Genomic DNA, 16662 nt, shown 5'->3' on the forward strand with positions numbered 1-16662 from the left:
CATGACAACCGCCATTGTAACCAACCAGTGCTTTTACGAGCTCGGCAACAGCACCTGCCCTGGCGTCTCGATGAAGCTAGTGACCACTTCCTGAAGGGTTGTTGTGATGCAAAGAATTCAACACAGGGAATCTCACCTATAACTAGAGAAGGCGACAGTCTCACACGATGTCTAGGCCTTCAATCCTTTCCGTCACTCGTTTCCGGCCACACGTTCTTTTGGATAGGCCGTGTCCCTCCTTTTGTCTCTCTTTGACGGCGGGCCACCATGAAGGCTTACGCGGCCGGAGCTCTGCTCTTGCAGGCTGCAAAGGCACAATTTGGGGCAGATGTCATCGAATCTCCAACATCCGCGCAGGTTGTGGACATCTACGTGGACAACGGTAGCACGTTGCCTCCAGGTGTAGCCTTCTCCGCTCTCTCTTCCGCAACGGGACCGTCCAGCGCGGTACTAACAGCCAACGCCGTGATCCCTCCAGGCACAGACGATGTTGTGCTCGCTGCGGCAACTCAGATCGTCTCCTCCGTTGTACCCTCAGCTGCGGGCATCGGCGCGCTCGCGGCTGTTGTCTCTTCTGCGATCCGAGGGTTGCCCGTTGCGTCTGCGTTGGGACTCCCCGTCATCCCCCCCGTTGGACCGGGGCTGGCGGCGACTTCCGCAATCGCCCTCGGGCTTGGTGGCTTCGGGTCGCTCTCCGTACCTGAAGTGCAGTCACAGGACGTGAGCGACGCATTGACCCCTGTGTCGCTCGATGATCCTACCGTTGGAGTGGAAGCTGCTCCTGCACCCGCCCCTGTTGTTGCTCCAGCACCCGCCCCGGTGGTTGCTCCAGCTCCGGCGGAAGCCAGCGTCAACGACACCCCCGTAAGCGATGCAGCGGCTCCCGTCGTCGAGCCGAACCCTGCGACGCCTCCTGCCGCAGACGCAGCTTTGCTGGCCAACAACGGCGAGACCGTTACCCCAAACCTCCCTGCTCCACTCCCTAACGCGAATGACCTGCCAGTCTCTGGATTTGCAGTTGGCGACCCGGCCGCAGTGGACACGACTCTTCCTATCAACAACGCCGTGGATGTCCCTGCAGCTCAACCGCCACTTCCAAACGAGGGCGTCGTTCCAGCTCTTCCCGCCCCTGGCGATGGGACTCCTATTCCAGCAGCAGCCCCAGCTGATGGCTCTGTCCAGGCTCTGGACACTGTCGACCCCGGTCTACCACCGCCAGCTGGCGGAGACCCTGGAGCCGTTGGAGCTACTGCTGTCCAGCCATTAGCTGATGTTTCACCTTACGATCCTTTCACCGGTGCGAATGATGGGCCTTTTATCCCGCAGAAGCCTCCGATCGGCCCATCAGGCTATGATGGCGACGACGACACCCAATACGATGCAGAGGATCAAGGCAAGGGTCCTCATGGCCGACGTCCCGGCCAAGATCCTAAGGACCCCAGCCCTGGCGGCGACGTCGAAGATACCACGCAGTATGACGGTGAAGATTACGGCAATGGCCCCAACGGGCAGAGCAAGAGCCATGGCAAGAAACCGACGAAGGGCAACGGACCAGACCAATCTGGCGATGACTCTGACGAGGAATGTCCTGAATGGTGCCTTGAGGACGACGGCACTAGCTCTCCCGAACGATCCTCCCACGATCACTCATCAAACACAACCTCCGCCATGCACGCCAAAGAGACTGGCGGAAAGACAAAGCACAAGAAGAAGAAGGCTAAGAAAACTAGCAAGACGCCTCACCGTATCGCTGTCACCGTTGACGACAACGTTGTCTACACCTCCGACTACAAGCGTGAGGTTGCCGATGCCGCACCATCCTCTGGCGGTTTCTCTGGGTTCAAATGGCCGTCGAAGAAGACCGATGACACCTCCGAAAGCAGCAATGATATTAAGGGCTCTCAAGGCCAAGGCCAAGACAAGCCTTCTGAAGGACAAGGCCAAGACAAGGATTCCAGCTCAGACGGCTCTTCTCAGAATGACAAGGAGATATCGGATCAGTTACAGAAGGCTTCAAAGGGTCAACGCGGTGGAGGCAATGCTGCTGACAATGCTGCTGACAACGCTCCTGACAATGCTGCTGACAGTGGGGACGGTGTTTCCGGAAGTACCCTTCCCGACTGGTTGAATGACTTGCAGAAACCCAAGGAGTCCGGCTCTCCCGACAGCGCCAAGAACATCACAGCCGTTTCGAGTGGAGCCAAGGACAGCAGTGGCACGTCAAGTGGCAGCGAGAATGACAGCGCCAAGGGAAAGAAGAAGAAGAAGAAGAAGTCCAAGGGCAAGTGTCCCAAGAGCTGCAAGAACAAGAAGGGCAGCAAGCCTTCTGGCGCTTCCTCCGGTAAACCGAGCGAGACTGGACTTGGTGGCCAGCCCACCGGCGCTCCGACCGAATCTGCCACCGGAACTCCCGACTTTGCTGCTCCTACAACCTTTGTGACCCTCGCCTCGGAAAAGGAAGACGAAGCCCTTGCTACCAAAGCCAAGGGTGGAGACTCCCCCGGAGCCACCGGCGAAGCTGGTAAAGGTGGCCTCCCTGCTGGCAAGGAAGACTCAGGTGACACCTTCACCGGTTCGACCCTCGCTGGCGTCTGCCCTAAGCAGTGCAATCCGTTTAACCCCGCCGAGAATCTGTGCGACCACGAATCTAGCGGATGCACGACTGCCGGTGGAAGCAAGTACTACTGCGCCTGCCGCGCTGGCTACAAGCTCAACGACAGCTCGAACAAGGACTTCAGCAAGCAGTTCAAGGTGTCCGGCCAGCCGTATGTGTATGTTTACCCGGGAGCCAAGTGCGATAAGCTGTGTGATGATGGGCTGTGTGATGAGGTATTGATGAGAGATCAGTGTGTGTAGAGGGGTGATGCATGAGAGGTAGAAACGAACATGGGGATTCGAATATCGTTCAGGCGGTATTATGTATGGTATGAATTGGATATGACGTAATTTGTGAATTCGAATATGAATATTTCTTTCCTTGATCTGATCTGGATGCTTCCCGCGTGCTGTCGAAATAACATCTTTTCTCACCTTTTCCGATAAGACAGTTTCCAAAAACGTCATCACGTTGTTACAGTTCATCATTGTGATGTGGCGAACTCATCAATTTAGAATCCATGTACCCCACACAGGCTTTCGGTAGAGAGCAGCTCGAAGTGGGCGATACCCGACCAACTTCTGCCGGCTTGTGTACCGGCATCTGGCCACTCGCAATATCATCCGTAACCCATCATCTGATGATCCAACATCACTCAACTGCCATTGGTCAGCAACATACTACTTGAATCAACACCACAGGATGACCAGATGAATCAAGAGAAGTGCGATGCTTCAGCCTAAAGATTGTCTTGGAAGCTCCGTTCATACTGTTTATCTGAACTTGGCTTGTGGAGGTCTAGCCTTCGTCTCAATTATAAATTCTGCATGTTGATGCAGCCTACAAGAAATGCAACTTTGAGAAACCACGAGATCAATCAACATGTTCTTCACCATTCTCTTCGCGATCGCGTTCTTTGTCCCAGCTGTGCTAACAGCACCACCCCGACTCTTCGAACGACAAGGCTACTATTGGTCGTTCTGGTACGTGATTTTGGGGTTTGAGTTCTGGATGCTAAGCGCAAGCAATTTCCGAACTTTGTACACACTGTTTGCACACTTCATTTCAGCTTGCCCTATTCCTCTCTTGTTATTTTGATCTCTTCACTAGATGGCCCTATAAATAACGTCCCCCAACTCTAGGCAAGAAGGCGGCGGCAGCCATAGGTGCAACAACGGCAACGACGGTTCTTATACAGCTAACTGGTCTGAAGGCGGCGGCTTCGTCTGCGGCAAAGGCTGGAGCGCAGGGGGTTCTCGGTACTCCTGTCCCTCCCCACATCACAACCTTGGCACCATGCTCACTGACACTCCCGGGAATAGTACCGTCAAATACAGCGGCGCCTACACCCCCATAGGCCCCGGCTACCTCGCCGTCTACGGCTGGACCACCGGGCCCCTGATCGAATACTACATTGTGGAAAACCACGGCGACCTCGCGCCTGGTGAGCCGTGGACCATCAAAGGCAATTTTACCTTCGAAGAAGGGACCTACAATATCTTCCAATCACAACGCGTGAATAAGCCCTCCATACAGGGCACGAGCACGTTTTATCAGTATTGGTCTGTGAGGACGGAGCCGAGGAGTAATGGCACGGTCACGACGGGGAGGCATTTCAGTGAGTGGCAGAAGCTGGGAATGAGGCTGGGAAGTCATAGTTATATGATATTGGCGACGGAAGGCTTTAGTAATAAGAGTTATCCAGTGCCTAGCGGGAGCTGTAGTATGACGCTTAGTTGAGGAATATTTGGAGGTTTTTTTTTTTTTTTAGGTATTGGATCATTGTTACATTTATACATCATGCTGGCAACGACTCGTACAATACAATGTTTCCGAAGGGAGATTCCGAATAACAAACCGCATAAAGGCTATCGAAGATCTCGCGAAGAAGAACTTACAATTGACCGTCTTAACTATTCCTAGTAGTACTCAAGCAATCAAGCAGCGATCCCAATTAGACGTAAGGCTTATCATCATAGCGTCCGACAAACTTTATATGCAACCGCATCTCGTTGCGAGGGTGGAGACAGTGATAGACCAACCCAGGCTCGTATCGCATCACGGCAGTGCGGTACGAAGTCCCACAAGCTGCAACTGATTGTTGTTGTATTCCTAGGTATATATTTGGTGCGATGCTGTGTGCTCACTCTAGGTGTGATCTGGCTACGCGCTAGGGCGAGGAAAACCGCTTCGTAAGTACCCAAGGATCAATCGCAGATTGATCGATCGAGCATACCGTCCAGGATGCAAGTGCCGTCTGTGATCGAAGTACCGTGTATCATTGGTATGTCGAACTGCGGAACCTGCAATTGGTCGAGGTGTTTCGGTAAGCATATGAGATGCAATTCAGTTGTACGAGGGTGAAAGACCTAGCGATTTGGACAGGCAGCGGTAGCCGAGCGTTGAAACGGTCACTCATTTCTTCGTGCCACTGGACCGTGTACCGAGTAGGCTTGTCTCTCGCCTCGTAAAAACCCGCTTGCATGATTAAAGGAGGCCCACATGGTCACGGTTGAGACGGTGTTGCGATATACTTCGAATCGCATTTAGGTCGGCAGCTCCAGGAAAAACCTGCATATAGAGCAGATTGCGGATATTCTGTGAATATGCTCCGTTGCGAGCGGAAGCAGGTTGGGGCGTCGAAATACCTACGACACCTTCTCCATGGCGATTGGCTGAGTTGACGATGGCTCGTAGATACTGCTGAGGGTGTACCTGGGCTAATTCGAATATTTTAGAAGTCTTGTAAGTCTTATCGCAGCTCTATTGACGTGAGTGCGTGCGGCAGAGTCTATGTAGCGGAAGCCGGTCTTGAATTATCATCCTTAACGCTTGATCTGCGGCAATGGTGACTGTATGCAATGCAAGCTTTCAAAGGCTAGGTGGCGTGTATGGCTTGTTGACACACGAACGACATGCCGTCGTTCTCGCAGGTATTTGAAAATAGCTACTGTTATATCACTTCTCGCGACACATACAATTTGCCGATACTGTAAAAACGTTTCACGCTCTACAGCTCAGCTGTCCACGCTTTGATAATAGATACAGTGTACATATGGCCTCACAAAACTCCGTCGCAGAGGCCAATACGTTACTGCGATTCCAACGCTTGCTTCTAGGATACAGCTGTCAGACCGAGTTTAACTCGACGAAGTCCTACTTAATGTGCGCCCTATAGACTAAAAGATGTCTTTCATAGTGTAGAACCTAGCTCGAACAGCTGTTTTAGTATTGGAAGATAGCACAGAGAGGGAGACTATACTGTTTTAGTCGATTGATCGATAGATCTAGAATAGCTAGACGAGAGGTTTATACTATTTAAGTATCGTGAAAGAACTGTCGTATGATACAGTTCACAGAAAGCTCAAAACTTAAAAATTATAGTACATATCCTAGTCTATACGGCAGGCTATGAGAAAAGGACATCTTATACGATCTCGCTGGCATAAACCAACTCTAGATAGCTGCTCGGCAATTGCCCCACAGCATCAAAGCGTGTTGCACAGTAGTAAGATCGTTCAGGCTAACGGCGTAGGCAACAACAACAAGTGGATGACTAAAGCAATCAATTCTTGCTAGTCACTTACTGTATGTACCTTGCATGGTAGTGAGTTGACTGCCTGCTCCAAACTTTTTGAAGTTGATGGTGATGGAGTTGTTCCGGCCACTTATTTTAATCATCCAAAAGCTGTAAGGTGAAGTGATCGTGATGCAACTGATCTGAAAGAGGGTCAAATTCGAACCACGAATCTCTGTGGAAGTAATGGTACAGCGTGCTCGCCAGTGGGAAGACCCACACGTACACGCTTAGACCATCATTGAATACATGGACGCTTTTGATTGCCGACGGCATACTCAGGAACGAGCTAAACGAGTCATGTGCTACCAAGCGTAAGCTTCTGTGGACAAAGGTATTGGACAGCATCTAGTCTTTATGATCTGGTCTTTTCTGTCAGCTGATCATTGATCTACGAGATAGTAATTTGTGAATATTTACCCAAGTACACAATGATCGGCACGGCGGTGGAACTTCTTGTAGTCTTTTGGCCTGCCGATATCTGTTATGCAGGATGCCACGCAAATAACTTGAAAATGGAACGTTCTAGGACGACATTATCGACGAAGCTCGAAGGTCTCGGTTTCTGCGGGGGACTCATATGCCCAGAGAAGATTCCGCTGACAACCTTGAACCCCTGCATGTTTCAACTGGCCACATAAGCACTAGACATCTACGCCGCGGGCAAGCCAGTGGCATTCAAATTTATACGCGCATATCGGACCCACTCATAGTAGGGCTTACATGATCCTCTGTGCAACATTTAGGTGACTTCGTTAATACACCGCGGCCCGCAGTCTTTGTTGAGTCTTTTGCGAACTTACTTTTGGGTTGTCCCTCCAAAACAGCGTTATGACTTTCTTTCAGAAACTATTCCTATTCGCTTTTGCGCCGCTTGCTGCGTTTGTTGTATTGCGAGAATACTCTCCGGGATTGTTTCGCGCCCTCGAAGATGCCATACAACCCTACATAGCGGGATCACCGTTCTCTCAGTACTTTGGAGAGCGGCCATTTGCTCGATCAGAGATCCCGCTCCTGGTGTCCAGCGTATCGCATCAATCACACTTCGAAAAGATGGGCGCCATTGCGGCGGCACTGGCAGAGCTTGGGCATCCAGTGACGTTCATTTGCGGGAAGGTGTTCGAAGACGCTGTGAATAAGCTGCATCCAAACATTAACTTTTATCCATTCCAAGGCCTGGACGATAAGTTGAGCGAGGAGGATCTGGCCTACTGGATGTCGCTCCCATCCGGAGTGGAAGCTGAAATTTGGGTTACGACCAAGGTGATCGTGGAAGGCGCGCCAGACGCGCATAATACCTACCAAGCCTACTTTAAAGAATTCAAAGAGAAGTATGGCAATGATAAGCCGCTTATCTCACTCTATGACCAAACTGTTGCGGGGCACCAGACTTTCCTGCTTGGAGTTCCCGGTATCAAACCGGATGTCAGCATTGGCATTAGTGTAATGCCTCTTTTGGTGCATTCTAATGATACATACCCTGCGCGCACCGGCAAGAAACCTCATCAAGGCCCGAATGCGAGAGCGATACATCAAAGAGCTTACGACGGCCATGGGGATCAGTACGAATGGGAGATCAGCAAGGCGTGGTGGGCGAAACTGAGGGAGATGGGATCTACTCGAGACGACTTTCCGCAGATATTGGACGGCATGAATCGCGTTCCAGATCACCTGATCACGATGGGTGTCCCAGAGTTCGAGTTTCCCCGTACCGACCTAGGTTTTGACCTGCGGTACTTTGGCGCTCTAAGGAAAGTGCAGAAGAAGTCAAGTGCGACCCCAGATCTTCCAACTTGGTGGGATGACCTGCAACAAGCCAAGGAGAAGGGTAGGAAGATCGTTGCTGTCAGTCAAGGGACTGTCGAGACTAAACCCGAGGAGCTAATCCTTCCCACTCTGGAGGCTCTGAAAGGTCGCGACGATGTGTTGGTAATTGCAACGTTCTATCTTTACGAACCTGAAGAAGTTGAGGGTTTAGTGGTACCAGACAACGCGCGCGTATCGAAGTATATTCCACACGACGAGCTTCTCCCTTTCGTAAGTCGGCATGCCCTTTCAACCAGCGTCACACTAACGGACACAGGTCGATGTGATGGTCGCCAATGGAGGTTATGGGGCTGTACAGAAATGCTTGATGTCTGGCATACCCATGGTCATATCCGGTGTAGGCCAAGACAAAGCTGTTGTCGGTGCGCTTGCCGACTTCACTGGTGTCGGAATCAACCTCGAAGCGCAAGAACCTGGTGCCGAAAGGATCAAGGAAGCAGTTGAAAAGATCCTCAACGAGCCAAGCTACAGAACTAAAGCGAAAGAGCTCAGCAAAGCGTACGACAGATATGACATGCAGAGAGAGTTCGATAGTCTTGTGCAGGATGTTGTGAGGGACTGGCAGAAGAAGCGGAAGAGTGTCACCAAAGACTTGTGAAGGAAGAAGCATTGGAAACGGACCCGTTTTTCGATACTACAGGATGACTGAAGATAGACTTAGGAAGATTCGATGCACTTAGCTGATCACACTGTTAACAATTGTGCAGGACCCGGAACACAAGTTAGAACGTGCCGCGAGAAATCTTCTCGTCAATACATGGACCACCTGTGAGATCGGCAGGTATTATTTCGAGCTGAGGATACGTAATAGATCACTTTAGAACCACTGTCTAGTACCCTAGCCTTGCGATGCGATCTTTTCCCAAGATTTCCTCAAGGCTGACAAGCTTGAAGCTGGCTTGCTCGGCAGTTCCGCCTTCAACGAGCTCGTTGGCGTCGTCGTGTGTAACAAATAAGCCTTTTGGAAAGTCGTTGTTCAAGGAATTACCCACAGCAGCGATTCCGTCAGTGTTGGATACATGGTCAATGTCCGCTTCCTTGTTGTCCACGATAGTGAACTGCATCACATACGCATGCGGTGGCGCCCTCTCGTACACCAGATATGTGCTACGTCCCTGACTTGAGACAAATAGATAGCCACTCGAAGAGTTCTTGGCCGGCACTAGTGTAACACCTTCAACATCAGCGTAGAGATTTCCGTCACCGACTTTTGCGATCTGGAGACCGGTAGACGAGCCATCAGGCTCTGCATCATATCGCCATAGGCCTTCGGGCTCTTCCCCAAGGAAGAGGTAGCCTTGCTCTTCATCTGAAACGCAGCCTTCTACTTGGCCACCGGAGCCTCCAGTAAAGTTGCGCACAAGAGCTGTCTTCAAAGTGCCGTTGGCGGTCGAAGTCAGTTCGTACTGAAGGTACTCAGCCTCCTTGTTGTTCACGAAGAGGTACTGGCGACCTGATTTTGGAGAACGATAAGTGCAGGAGCCGTAGACCTCGTAGTCCTCAGGTGTTGGTTGAACTCCGCCTTCGACAGATTCTAGAAGACCAGTCGAGTTGATCTTGAGGAGACTAAAAAGGTATCAGTCTTGCCTCTGTAGCCCGAGGAATCTAAGTTACCAGAGCGTGTTATCCCCACGGCATGCCGCAAATGTCAGATCAGTCGCTTCAGCGCCCACAGTGAAGTTATAGATTACGTCGACGTTGTTCGGTTCTTCGCTTGGCATTTGCTGCAAGAGCTTGCCCTGTAGGTCGAAGATGGCGAATCCAGCACCTTCCTCACTCTTGGTGGTCGTCACGATGCGGCTTTGATCAGGACGGGTAGAGTGGATCCAGATTGCAGGGTCGTCTCCATCACCACCATTAGCTTCCGTCTCGTACTTGGCCTTCACAGTAACGAATGAGCAGTCTGGGCCAGCCCATCCGCTTGCACATTCGCAGGTGTTGGGACCGACACACGAACCATGTCCGGAGCAGCCATTCTGACATGTGACCTTGGAGCAATGGCGACCGCTAAAGCCCGCGAGGCAGTCACATGAGTTGCGTTGGCGATAGCCGTTATCGGAGCATAGATCAGATATCGGCTGTGTGCACTTCCGACAAGTCGTTTTACTTGGGTTGAATATTGTGTACGGGCGAATGTTTGAAGCTGCGAGAACCGCTTGTAGCGAGCCGATAGCAACGCCTGTGTCGTCTTCACCCTCGAAAGCCAAAGCCAAAGTTCCAGATGGATTAGGCCCGGAAGCAGATTGGAGAATCGAAAGTCCACCTTCGACCGACAGATCGGAAATACCGATGAGCTGGACTGAGCCCTTGAGGTCCAGTCTACGATCGTACACATGGAGAGCGTCCGAATCGACAACGAACAGAAAGTCTTTGGTGCCGGTGTGGTAGGCAGCTAAGCCGAGAACAGGCACATCTTCGGCGACAGTCTTGATCTCGGGCGCCTGGGTAGACTCTGAGGCTGCAAACGAGTATAGTGCTTGATCCTCTGCGGAGAAGAAAACAGTCCCATCCTGAAACACAGTGCATGTCTCGCCTTCAATTGGGATCGAGAACGTTTGCACCTTGAAATGATCAGTGCCGGTATAGCAGCGAAGCAAAGTGTCGTACCTCAAGGATCCGGACCCGCTTGTTGTGGCTTCTGACCAGCAACTGAACAACCATTTTCTTTCCGAAAAGGAATAAATACGAATTGCCGCTTAAGCCACTTCGCCATCCGCAGAGCATCGACCAGTCGCCCAGGAGATATTTTCTTGCGTGCTTTATCTCCACAAAAGTTTCGGCGTCGAAGGCCCGCACGATTGACTCAGTTGCTGCGATGGTGATCAAGACGTCTCGACCTCCAACATCGTATACTGGGACAGCAACTTTGGATCGACCTGTTTTGAGATGCGCTAGTTCAGGCCATGAAGAATTCTTGTTCGCGGCGAAGACACGAAAACCACCATCAGCTGCACTTCCATCATTGGCAAGGAGACGAGGCGACGAAGAATAGTAGAAGGCGGTATTGTCCGCTTCGAAACCAACAGCTGCTGGAACCAGTGTGACATTGCCGTCCTGAGCAAAAGACGGGAAAACCAGCGAGGCAAAGACGAGCCAGCAAGCAAGCCGACCCATGATGCGGTCGTGATGTGAGAAGTGGTGCCGGTACTTAGCAAACCGAACGTCCAACGCGCAACATGCTTTACCATCTCGTCACCGTGGAGCTTAAGAAGCGTGGTAAATCTTTCATTACGGCTGCGAGTCCTTGGCAGAGCTTGAATGGACGCACGCGACAGTTATACCGAGCCTCACTCGACTGATGGTCATGGTGGCTGTCAAGCAAAGTCTTGGAGTTCCGCCATGGCCGCTTGGCGCCTTCCTGGTTGGGCATGGAAGCCGTGCCATGGCGACAAATCAGACGTCGCACCCGTAAACGTGATGAGATGCTTCATCCATGTCCCTGAGCAGCGCGAGGATAGAGTGTTGAGATGGGTGTTGCGATGGTAAGAGATGTTGGCAGACGCGTAGAACCAGGCCCCGGTTAGTGTGTGAACGATGACGTCGCGCGACTGCCCCTGATACCCCATCGCGTGCGCCCCACTTGTTCGTAGAGATATCAAATCCACGAAGCCGCAGCCAAGGAACCCGAGTCTCTAAGCTCACTCGGGCTATAGACTTTTTCGAGGACAGCTTCCTGGCAATCTTCATCGCGACTCACCGCCTCAGGTTCATGCTACACAAGCGGGTCATAAGCGCGACCAAAGCCTTCAGAGACCCTAAACCAACGCATCCTTTCTACAGTACCCGAACATGTAGCGCCCAGAAGTTGATATTACAATGTGCAAAGCGTGTAGGGCAATGCATGATACTCTTTCGTCCCCCAATACGGACGGAAACTTGAAGGCATTATTTCATATCAAAGAGCGATGCAAAGCTCAAAGCAGTGGCTCAGAGTTAGTCCGATGCACTCATCGGTACACCACTAAAATGCCGGTACCCCGTACAAAATGCCTTCCATGATCGATAGTCAGGGTCAAAGGTATGATCGCAGCTAGCTCACCACTCAGACGATGGATACTACCCGGAAGTTAGGTGAAGGATAGGCCCGTAAGCTCCATGAGATTACGGACGAACGTTCGTGGAAGCACAGGAAAAAGCAGATCGCACGACACCCGCTATGTTCAGATAACAGTAGCTTCTCACTACTGACTTACACCAGCAACGTTCTAGACGATGCACCATGCACTTTCGCTGTTCATCTCAGCACGTGCTAAAGGCCACAGGAAGGCTGGAGCATGCCACCACTATTATCTCCCGGGCGCATATCGGGTCAGCAGTTGGGCTTCATTCACTGGTATCCACCTATCCTACCGCCAGCTATCCGTAATATCCGTTCGTCCGTGAAATGAAAGAGACCTGCACAGTCGGCTCGCTCGGATCCTGGATCTGAGTATTACGCCGGCAAGGTTGCCATACGATACAAAGTGCACAGAGTCATGTGCTTCACAAACTGTCTCCTTTTCGTAGCTTCTCACCTAGATGATCGTTGGTAATCGCTTACTTCGGCTCTGGGATTACCGATGCTGGCATCTATATCGACCACTCTTTATTCAACAGACCAAGAAGAGTGTCGTATTCGACTTGTGGCTTGTAGCACACTGCGTCGGGCAAAGTCCAGTTCTTAACACTTAGCGATCAAGTTGCTTTGGGCCTTCTGAGTGCTTGAGGATCAAAAGCATTGGGCCCATACGTGGTACCGTGGGCGACGGTTGATACGCACGTCTTACGCACCAGCAAGATGAAGCTCGTAGCGCGGCCCACGTTCACATCCCAGATCCTAGCGAGAACGAACCTACGGTCACGCCGTTGGCCTCTGTGAATGCATTGCTGCCTACACATGTCGGTCATAGCCCTGGGTATCATGATATTGGTGCACCTATCGCAGACGACTCCAGCATGTGCGAGGATGATCTTGATGTCCATCGAAAGACCGAAAACTCATCGCTACAAGAGCTGTATGATTTAATTGGGGAACCTCAAGACCGAATACCTTCAGCCGCATGTTCATCAATAGATGAGAATAATCCAATCAGTGTCGTTCTCCGGCTATGCGGCTGACTGCTTGCTGTATATCTTCGATCTATACCGGAACCCCTTGCAGAGCCGTGTTGCGGCCCTTCCAGTTATTCGTTGCATCTTCGAGTTGCAGTGTGGCATACTGTAAGGTTCTATCACGATGTGCTACTCCTAGAGGGAACGCAGGAGTGAAGGAAGACACCTCAGGAAAGCTCTGTTTCCCCACTTGGGCTATTGTGCAGCTACACGGCCGAACGGCGCGGTAGGAAGGATATCACCTCAGCAACATCTTTTCTGGTACTCTGAATACTCGTAGATTGGATCCGGCTGTTGTCTTCCAATCATGGTCTCTACGCGTAAAATCCAGAACACGAGGGTGCTTCGGCACATATACTGACAAGGGCCCCACGATATTACCCCGTGGCACAGACACATGTTCGTTAATTTACCCCACAAATCTTTCATATACTGAGGCCACTGCGAAGCCGGATAAGCCCGCAGGTCTTGGACTGACTGCTATTGGCACCGCCGATTGGCTACGCTCCATCACACTGTATGGTCCGTGGCGATCATGACTATCAGTCACATTCCAAAAGAATTCGGCACTCGAGGTGATTCTAACGGCGGTATTTGACCGTCAGCAACATGTTCTGGACCCACCTCCCTCATTCCCTTTCTTTTATGAATTGCGCGGCACCGCTTTGTACTTCTCGCCAATCCACTCACTCACTCCTATACCATTCGCATACGTTCTTTCACTATGCTTTGGACCTCGATTCTCGCCTTTGCGGCGCTTGCCGATGCGGCTCCCAGCTGGCTGTCCAAGCGACAGGGTGGAACCACCATGTTGAGGTTCGGATGTGCTCAGGTGACCATCGACAGACTTGATCCTTTGGTCAACCCTGGTCAGATACCTTCGACCCATCAGCATCAGATTGTTGGAGGCAATGGCTTCAACGCGTCGATGACTACAGGAGATGTCTCCAAGACTGCCTCATGCACAACCTGTGCCTTCTCCAAGGATTTGTCAAACTACTGGACGGCGAACATGTACTTCAAGGCCAAGAATGGTACATACAAGCGTGTGAAGCAGTTGGGCGCAGCACATCAGTTCAATGACGACTTCAGTACCAAGATCGATGGTGGTGTCCTGGTTTACTACGTGTCCGCTTCGCCAGGAAAAATAACCGCTTTCAAGCCCGGTTTCCGTATGCTCGTTGGTGACCCATTGAACCGCAAGAAGGACACCAAGATGAAGATGCAAAACTGCTTCCGATGCTACACCGGACCTAATTTCGGTGGTGACAACGCCGCTCCCTGTGCCGACGGCAAGCTCGACACCCAGGAGTTGCCCACCGCACCTTGCAAGGGTGGAATCCGCTCCAACATCCTGTTCCCTACGTAAGTCACGTGAGCTTGAGACCATCACAATAGCCACTAACACCCTGCCAGCTGCTGGGATGGCACGAATCTCGACTCTCCAGGTTAGTACCTCGGGCTGTCGCCTTTTTCCCAGTCACGTAATCTACTCACAGTCTGTGATTGGCTCAGAAGCGTGTGCTTGGCGCACGTGACTTCCAAAAGGTCGAGCTCGGTCGGTGTTCGTGCACTAACCATCCTCCAGACCACAAAGCCCATGTCGCCTACCCGACCAGCGGCCCTGCCAACTTCCTCAGTCTAGGCGGAAGCTGCCCCTCCACACATCCAGTTCGCATCCCCCAGCTCATGTACGAAGTCGTCTGGGACACCACTCCCTTCAACGACAAGAGTCTCTGGCCTACCGACGGCTCCCAGCCCTTCTACCTCAGCTATGGGGATAACACTGGTTTAGGACAACACGGTGACTACGTCTTCGGCTGGCAAGACGATGAGCTCCAGAAGGGCATGGACGCAACGAACTGCATGGGCGCTAAATGCAAGGACCTGAAGAACCAGGCGATTGACAATGCCAAGCAGTGCAAGGTTGCTTCCCGAGTCAATGAGGAGCATGACGCTTGTAAGTTTTCCATATCAAAACCAGCACTTGCTTCATACTGAGACGAGATGATAGGGCTCACTGAACTTCCTGGCATGGAGGGCATGCCGATGTAAGCCGATGTCACCGATTGGCCATCTTCAACGAGTTTGCGTTCTAGGCGTGCATGGTTCAAGACTTAGTTGATGTAGTTGGTAGAGTGTATAATTTGATTAGGCATCGATTAGATGCCATAGGTAGTCATGCGCTCGCTAGTTCTTCTACTGTGTGGTGTGGTGAGAGTTATATCATTGTGCGTGACCATGTGCTGTCACTTCGCCCAAACATATTCAAAGAGCTACTGCTCCGGAGATCGCGGCTGGGCCGCTAGATATCGCATTCTTGAACACTCATAGTATGGATGCTTATGCTCCTCCTGCACCCTAGGACGTTTTACATTCCTTAAGCGACCATCTCCATCCTCTAGCAGAAGCGTGCCACAGTCGACAAGAGAATCGAAGCTTAAGGGACGGGGCATGATTGGTGTACACTTGTAGGTTCGCAGAACCGCGGTACACAACACGATAGTCGATCATGCCGAGCGCATAGATGGAGTGGGATGTGGACGTGCTCGCAATCACAACAGGAGCAGTTGCAGCGGGCGAATTACTCTCCTCTATACCTGCGTCAGATGGTATCTCTCGCTCAAGGCGCTAACCAAACCCTTACACCTATCACCATACGAATGTTTCCCTAACGCCATGTCAATGCTTCAAGGCTTGAAGTGAGATCAAAATACCTCTCATCCTATCACATCATCTATCGTCTCTTTGCACCATTCTAGAGCCCCAGACTCTTTCTCACATTGTCCCTCACGATCTTTTCGTATTCAGCGCGCTTTTCCCTCCACATTCGCGCCGCATCTACGTTCGCAGGAGACTCGTCGTTCGGCTCGGCTAACATGCTCATTACACTAATGAGGATCTTCTCAACGCTCTGGATGGGCGACCAGCGCTCGGAGGCTTGCTCGTAGTGGTGTGGGTCGTCGCCAGGAGGATGCAGAATCGAGATACATACTTCTCCGTTGGGATACACTACATTTTTTCAGCTTCTTATTCACACACCTCACTTCCCCATTTTCCTCCAAATCTTGGAATGTATTCTTGGGATGTGGGGTTCTCTGCATACCATTCGGATGCCACATCTCCACCAAGAACTTCATCTTCGGTGGCGCAAGCGGATAATCCTTTGGAAACTTGAGCTCCGCCGGAAAAACGCCGCCTTCGAACGGTGTGCCCTCGGGACCTTGGATCAGGGCTTCCCATAGGAACATATCATCCTCTGAGACTGGACCCGCGGTGATGCCCTCCGGCGGATCCGACGATAGGCCCTTGTATTCTTTGAAGAGGCGTTTCGAGGCCGAGGATGCCATGGTGGGCGAGTATGAGTGTGTAGTGGGGTAGAATTTAAGGCGGAGTGGAGGTGTAAGTTGGGTTTAGTAGTGTTGGTCGCGTTTGCAAGATTGTGGGTTTCGTGGAAGGATCGAGAGGTCAAGACACGTGTTCTAGAGAGGATTCGCGCGGGAGTTGCTTGTACTATTCAATGCTCTCTGTGGAGCGGAGGACACGGAATGCGGCGGGGATGGAACAACGG

The 16662-nt window shown here is 51.6% G+C and overlaps 6 protein-coding genes across 6 annotated transcripts; 4 read left to right on the forward strand and 2 right to left on the reverse strand.

Moving 5' to 3' along the window:
* Positions 1–70: 70 nt before the first annotated feature.
* Positions 71–2856, forward strand: N0V89_010846 (uncharacterized protein; the record flags this gene model as incomplete). Its single annotated transcript, XM_056219586.1, has 2 exons — positions 71–79; positions 304–2856. 2 exons carry the CDS (start codon positions 71–73, stop codon positions 2854–2856), a joined length of 2562 nt encoding a protein of 853 aa, XP_056066713.1.
* Positions 2857–3892: 1036 nt separating this feature from the next.
* On the forward strand, positions 3893–4554 carry N0V89_010847 (uncharacterized protein; the record flags this gene model as incomplete). The annotated part of the gene is made up of 2 exons (XM_056219587.1): positions 3893–4214; positions 4520–4554. The coding sequence occupies 2 exons, from the start codon at positions 3893–3895 to the stop codon at positions 4552–4554; spliced, it is 357 nt and encodes a 118-aa protein (XP_056066714.1).
* Positions 4555–7004: 2450 nt separating this feature from the next.
* N0V89_010848 (uncharacterized protein) lies at positions 7005–8598 on the forward strand (the record flags this gene model as incomplete). Its single annotated transcript, XM_056219588.1, has 2 exons — positions 7005–8210; positions 8257–8598. The coding sequence occupies 2 exons, from the start codon at positions 7005–7007 to the stop codon at positions 8596–8598; spliced, it is 1548 nt and encodes a 515-aa protein (XP_056066715.1).
* Positions 8599–8830: 232 nt separating this feature from the next.
* N0V89_010849 (uncharacterized protein) lies at positions 8831–11114 on the reverse strand (the record flags this gene model as incomplete). The annotated part of the gene is made up of 4 exons (XM_056219589.1): positions 8831–9566; positions 9615–9903; positions 9958–10561; positions 10608–11114. 4 exons carry the CDS (start codon positions 11112–11114, stop codon positions 8831–8833), a joined length of 2136 nt encoding a protein of 711 aa, XP_056066716.1.
* Positions 11115–13815: 2701 nt separating this feature from the next.
* N0V89_010850 (uncharacterized protein) lies at positions 13816–15146 on the forward strand (the record flags this gene model as incomplete). The annotated part of the gene is made up of 4 exons (XM_056219590.1): positions 13816–14456; positions 14508–14539; positions 14680–15051; positions 15106–15146. 4 exons carry the CDS (start codon positions 13816–13818, stop codon positions 15144–15146), a joined length of 1086 nt encoding a protein of 361 aa, XP_056066717.1.
* A 703-nt stretch (positions 15147–15849) lies between these two features.
* ubc7 (ubiquitin conjugating enzyme Ubc7/UbcP3) lies at positions 15850–16441 on the reverse strand (the record flags this gene model as incomplete). Its single annotated transcript, XM_056219591.1, has 2 exons — positions 15850–16103; positions 16198–16441. 2 exons carry the CDS (start codon positions 16439–16441, stop codon positions 15850–15852), a joined length of 498 nt encoding a protein of 165 aa, XP_056066718.1.
* Positions 16442–16662: the final 221 nt, after the last annotated feature.

The sequence above is a fragment of the Didymosphaeria variabile genome (assembly GCF_027946475.1).
Source record: "Didymosphaeria variabile strain IMI 356815 chromosome Unknown scaffold_8, whole genome shotgun sequence".
Taxonomy (NCBI): domain Eukaryota; kingdom Fungi; phylum Ascomycota; class Dothideomycetes; order Pleosporales; family Didymosphaeriaceae; genus Didymosphaeria; species Didymosphaeria variabile.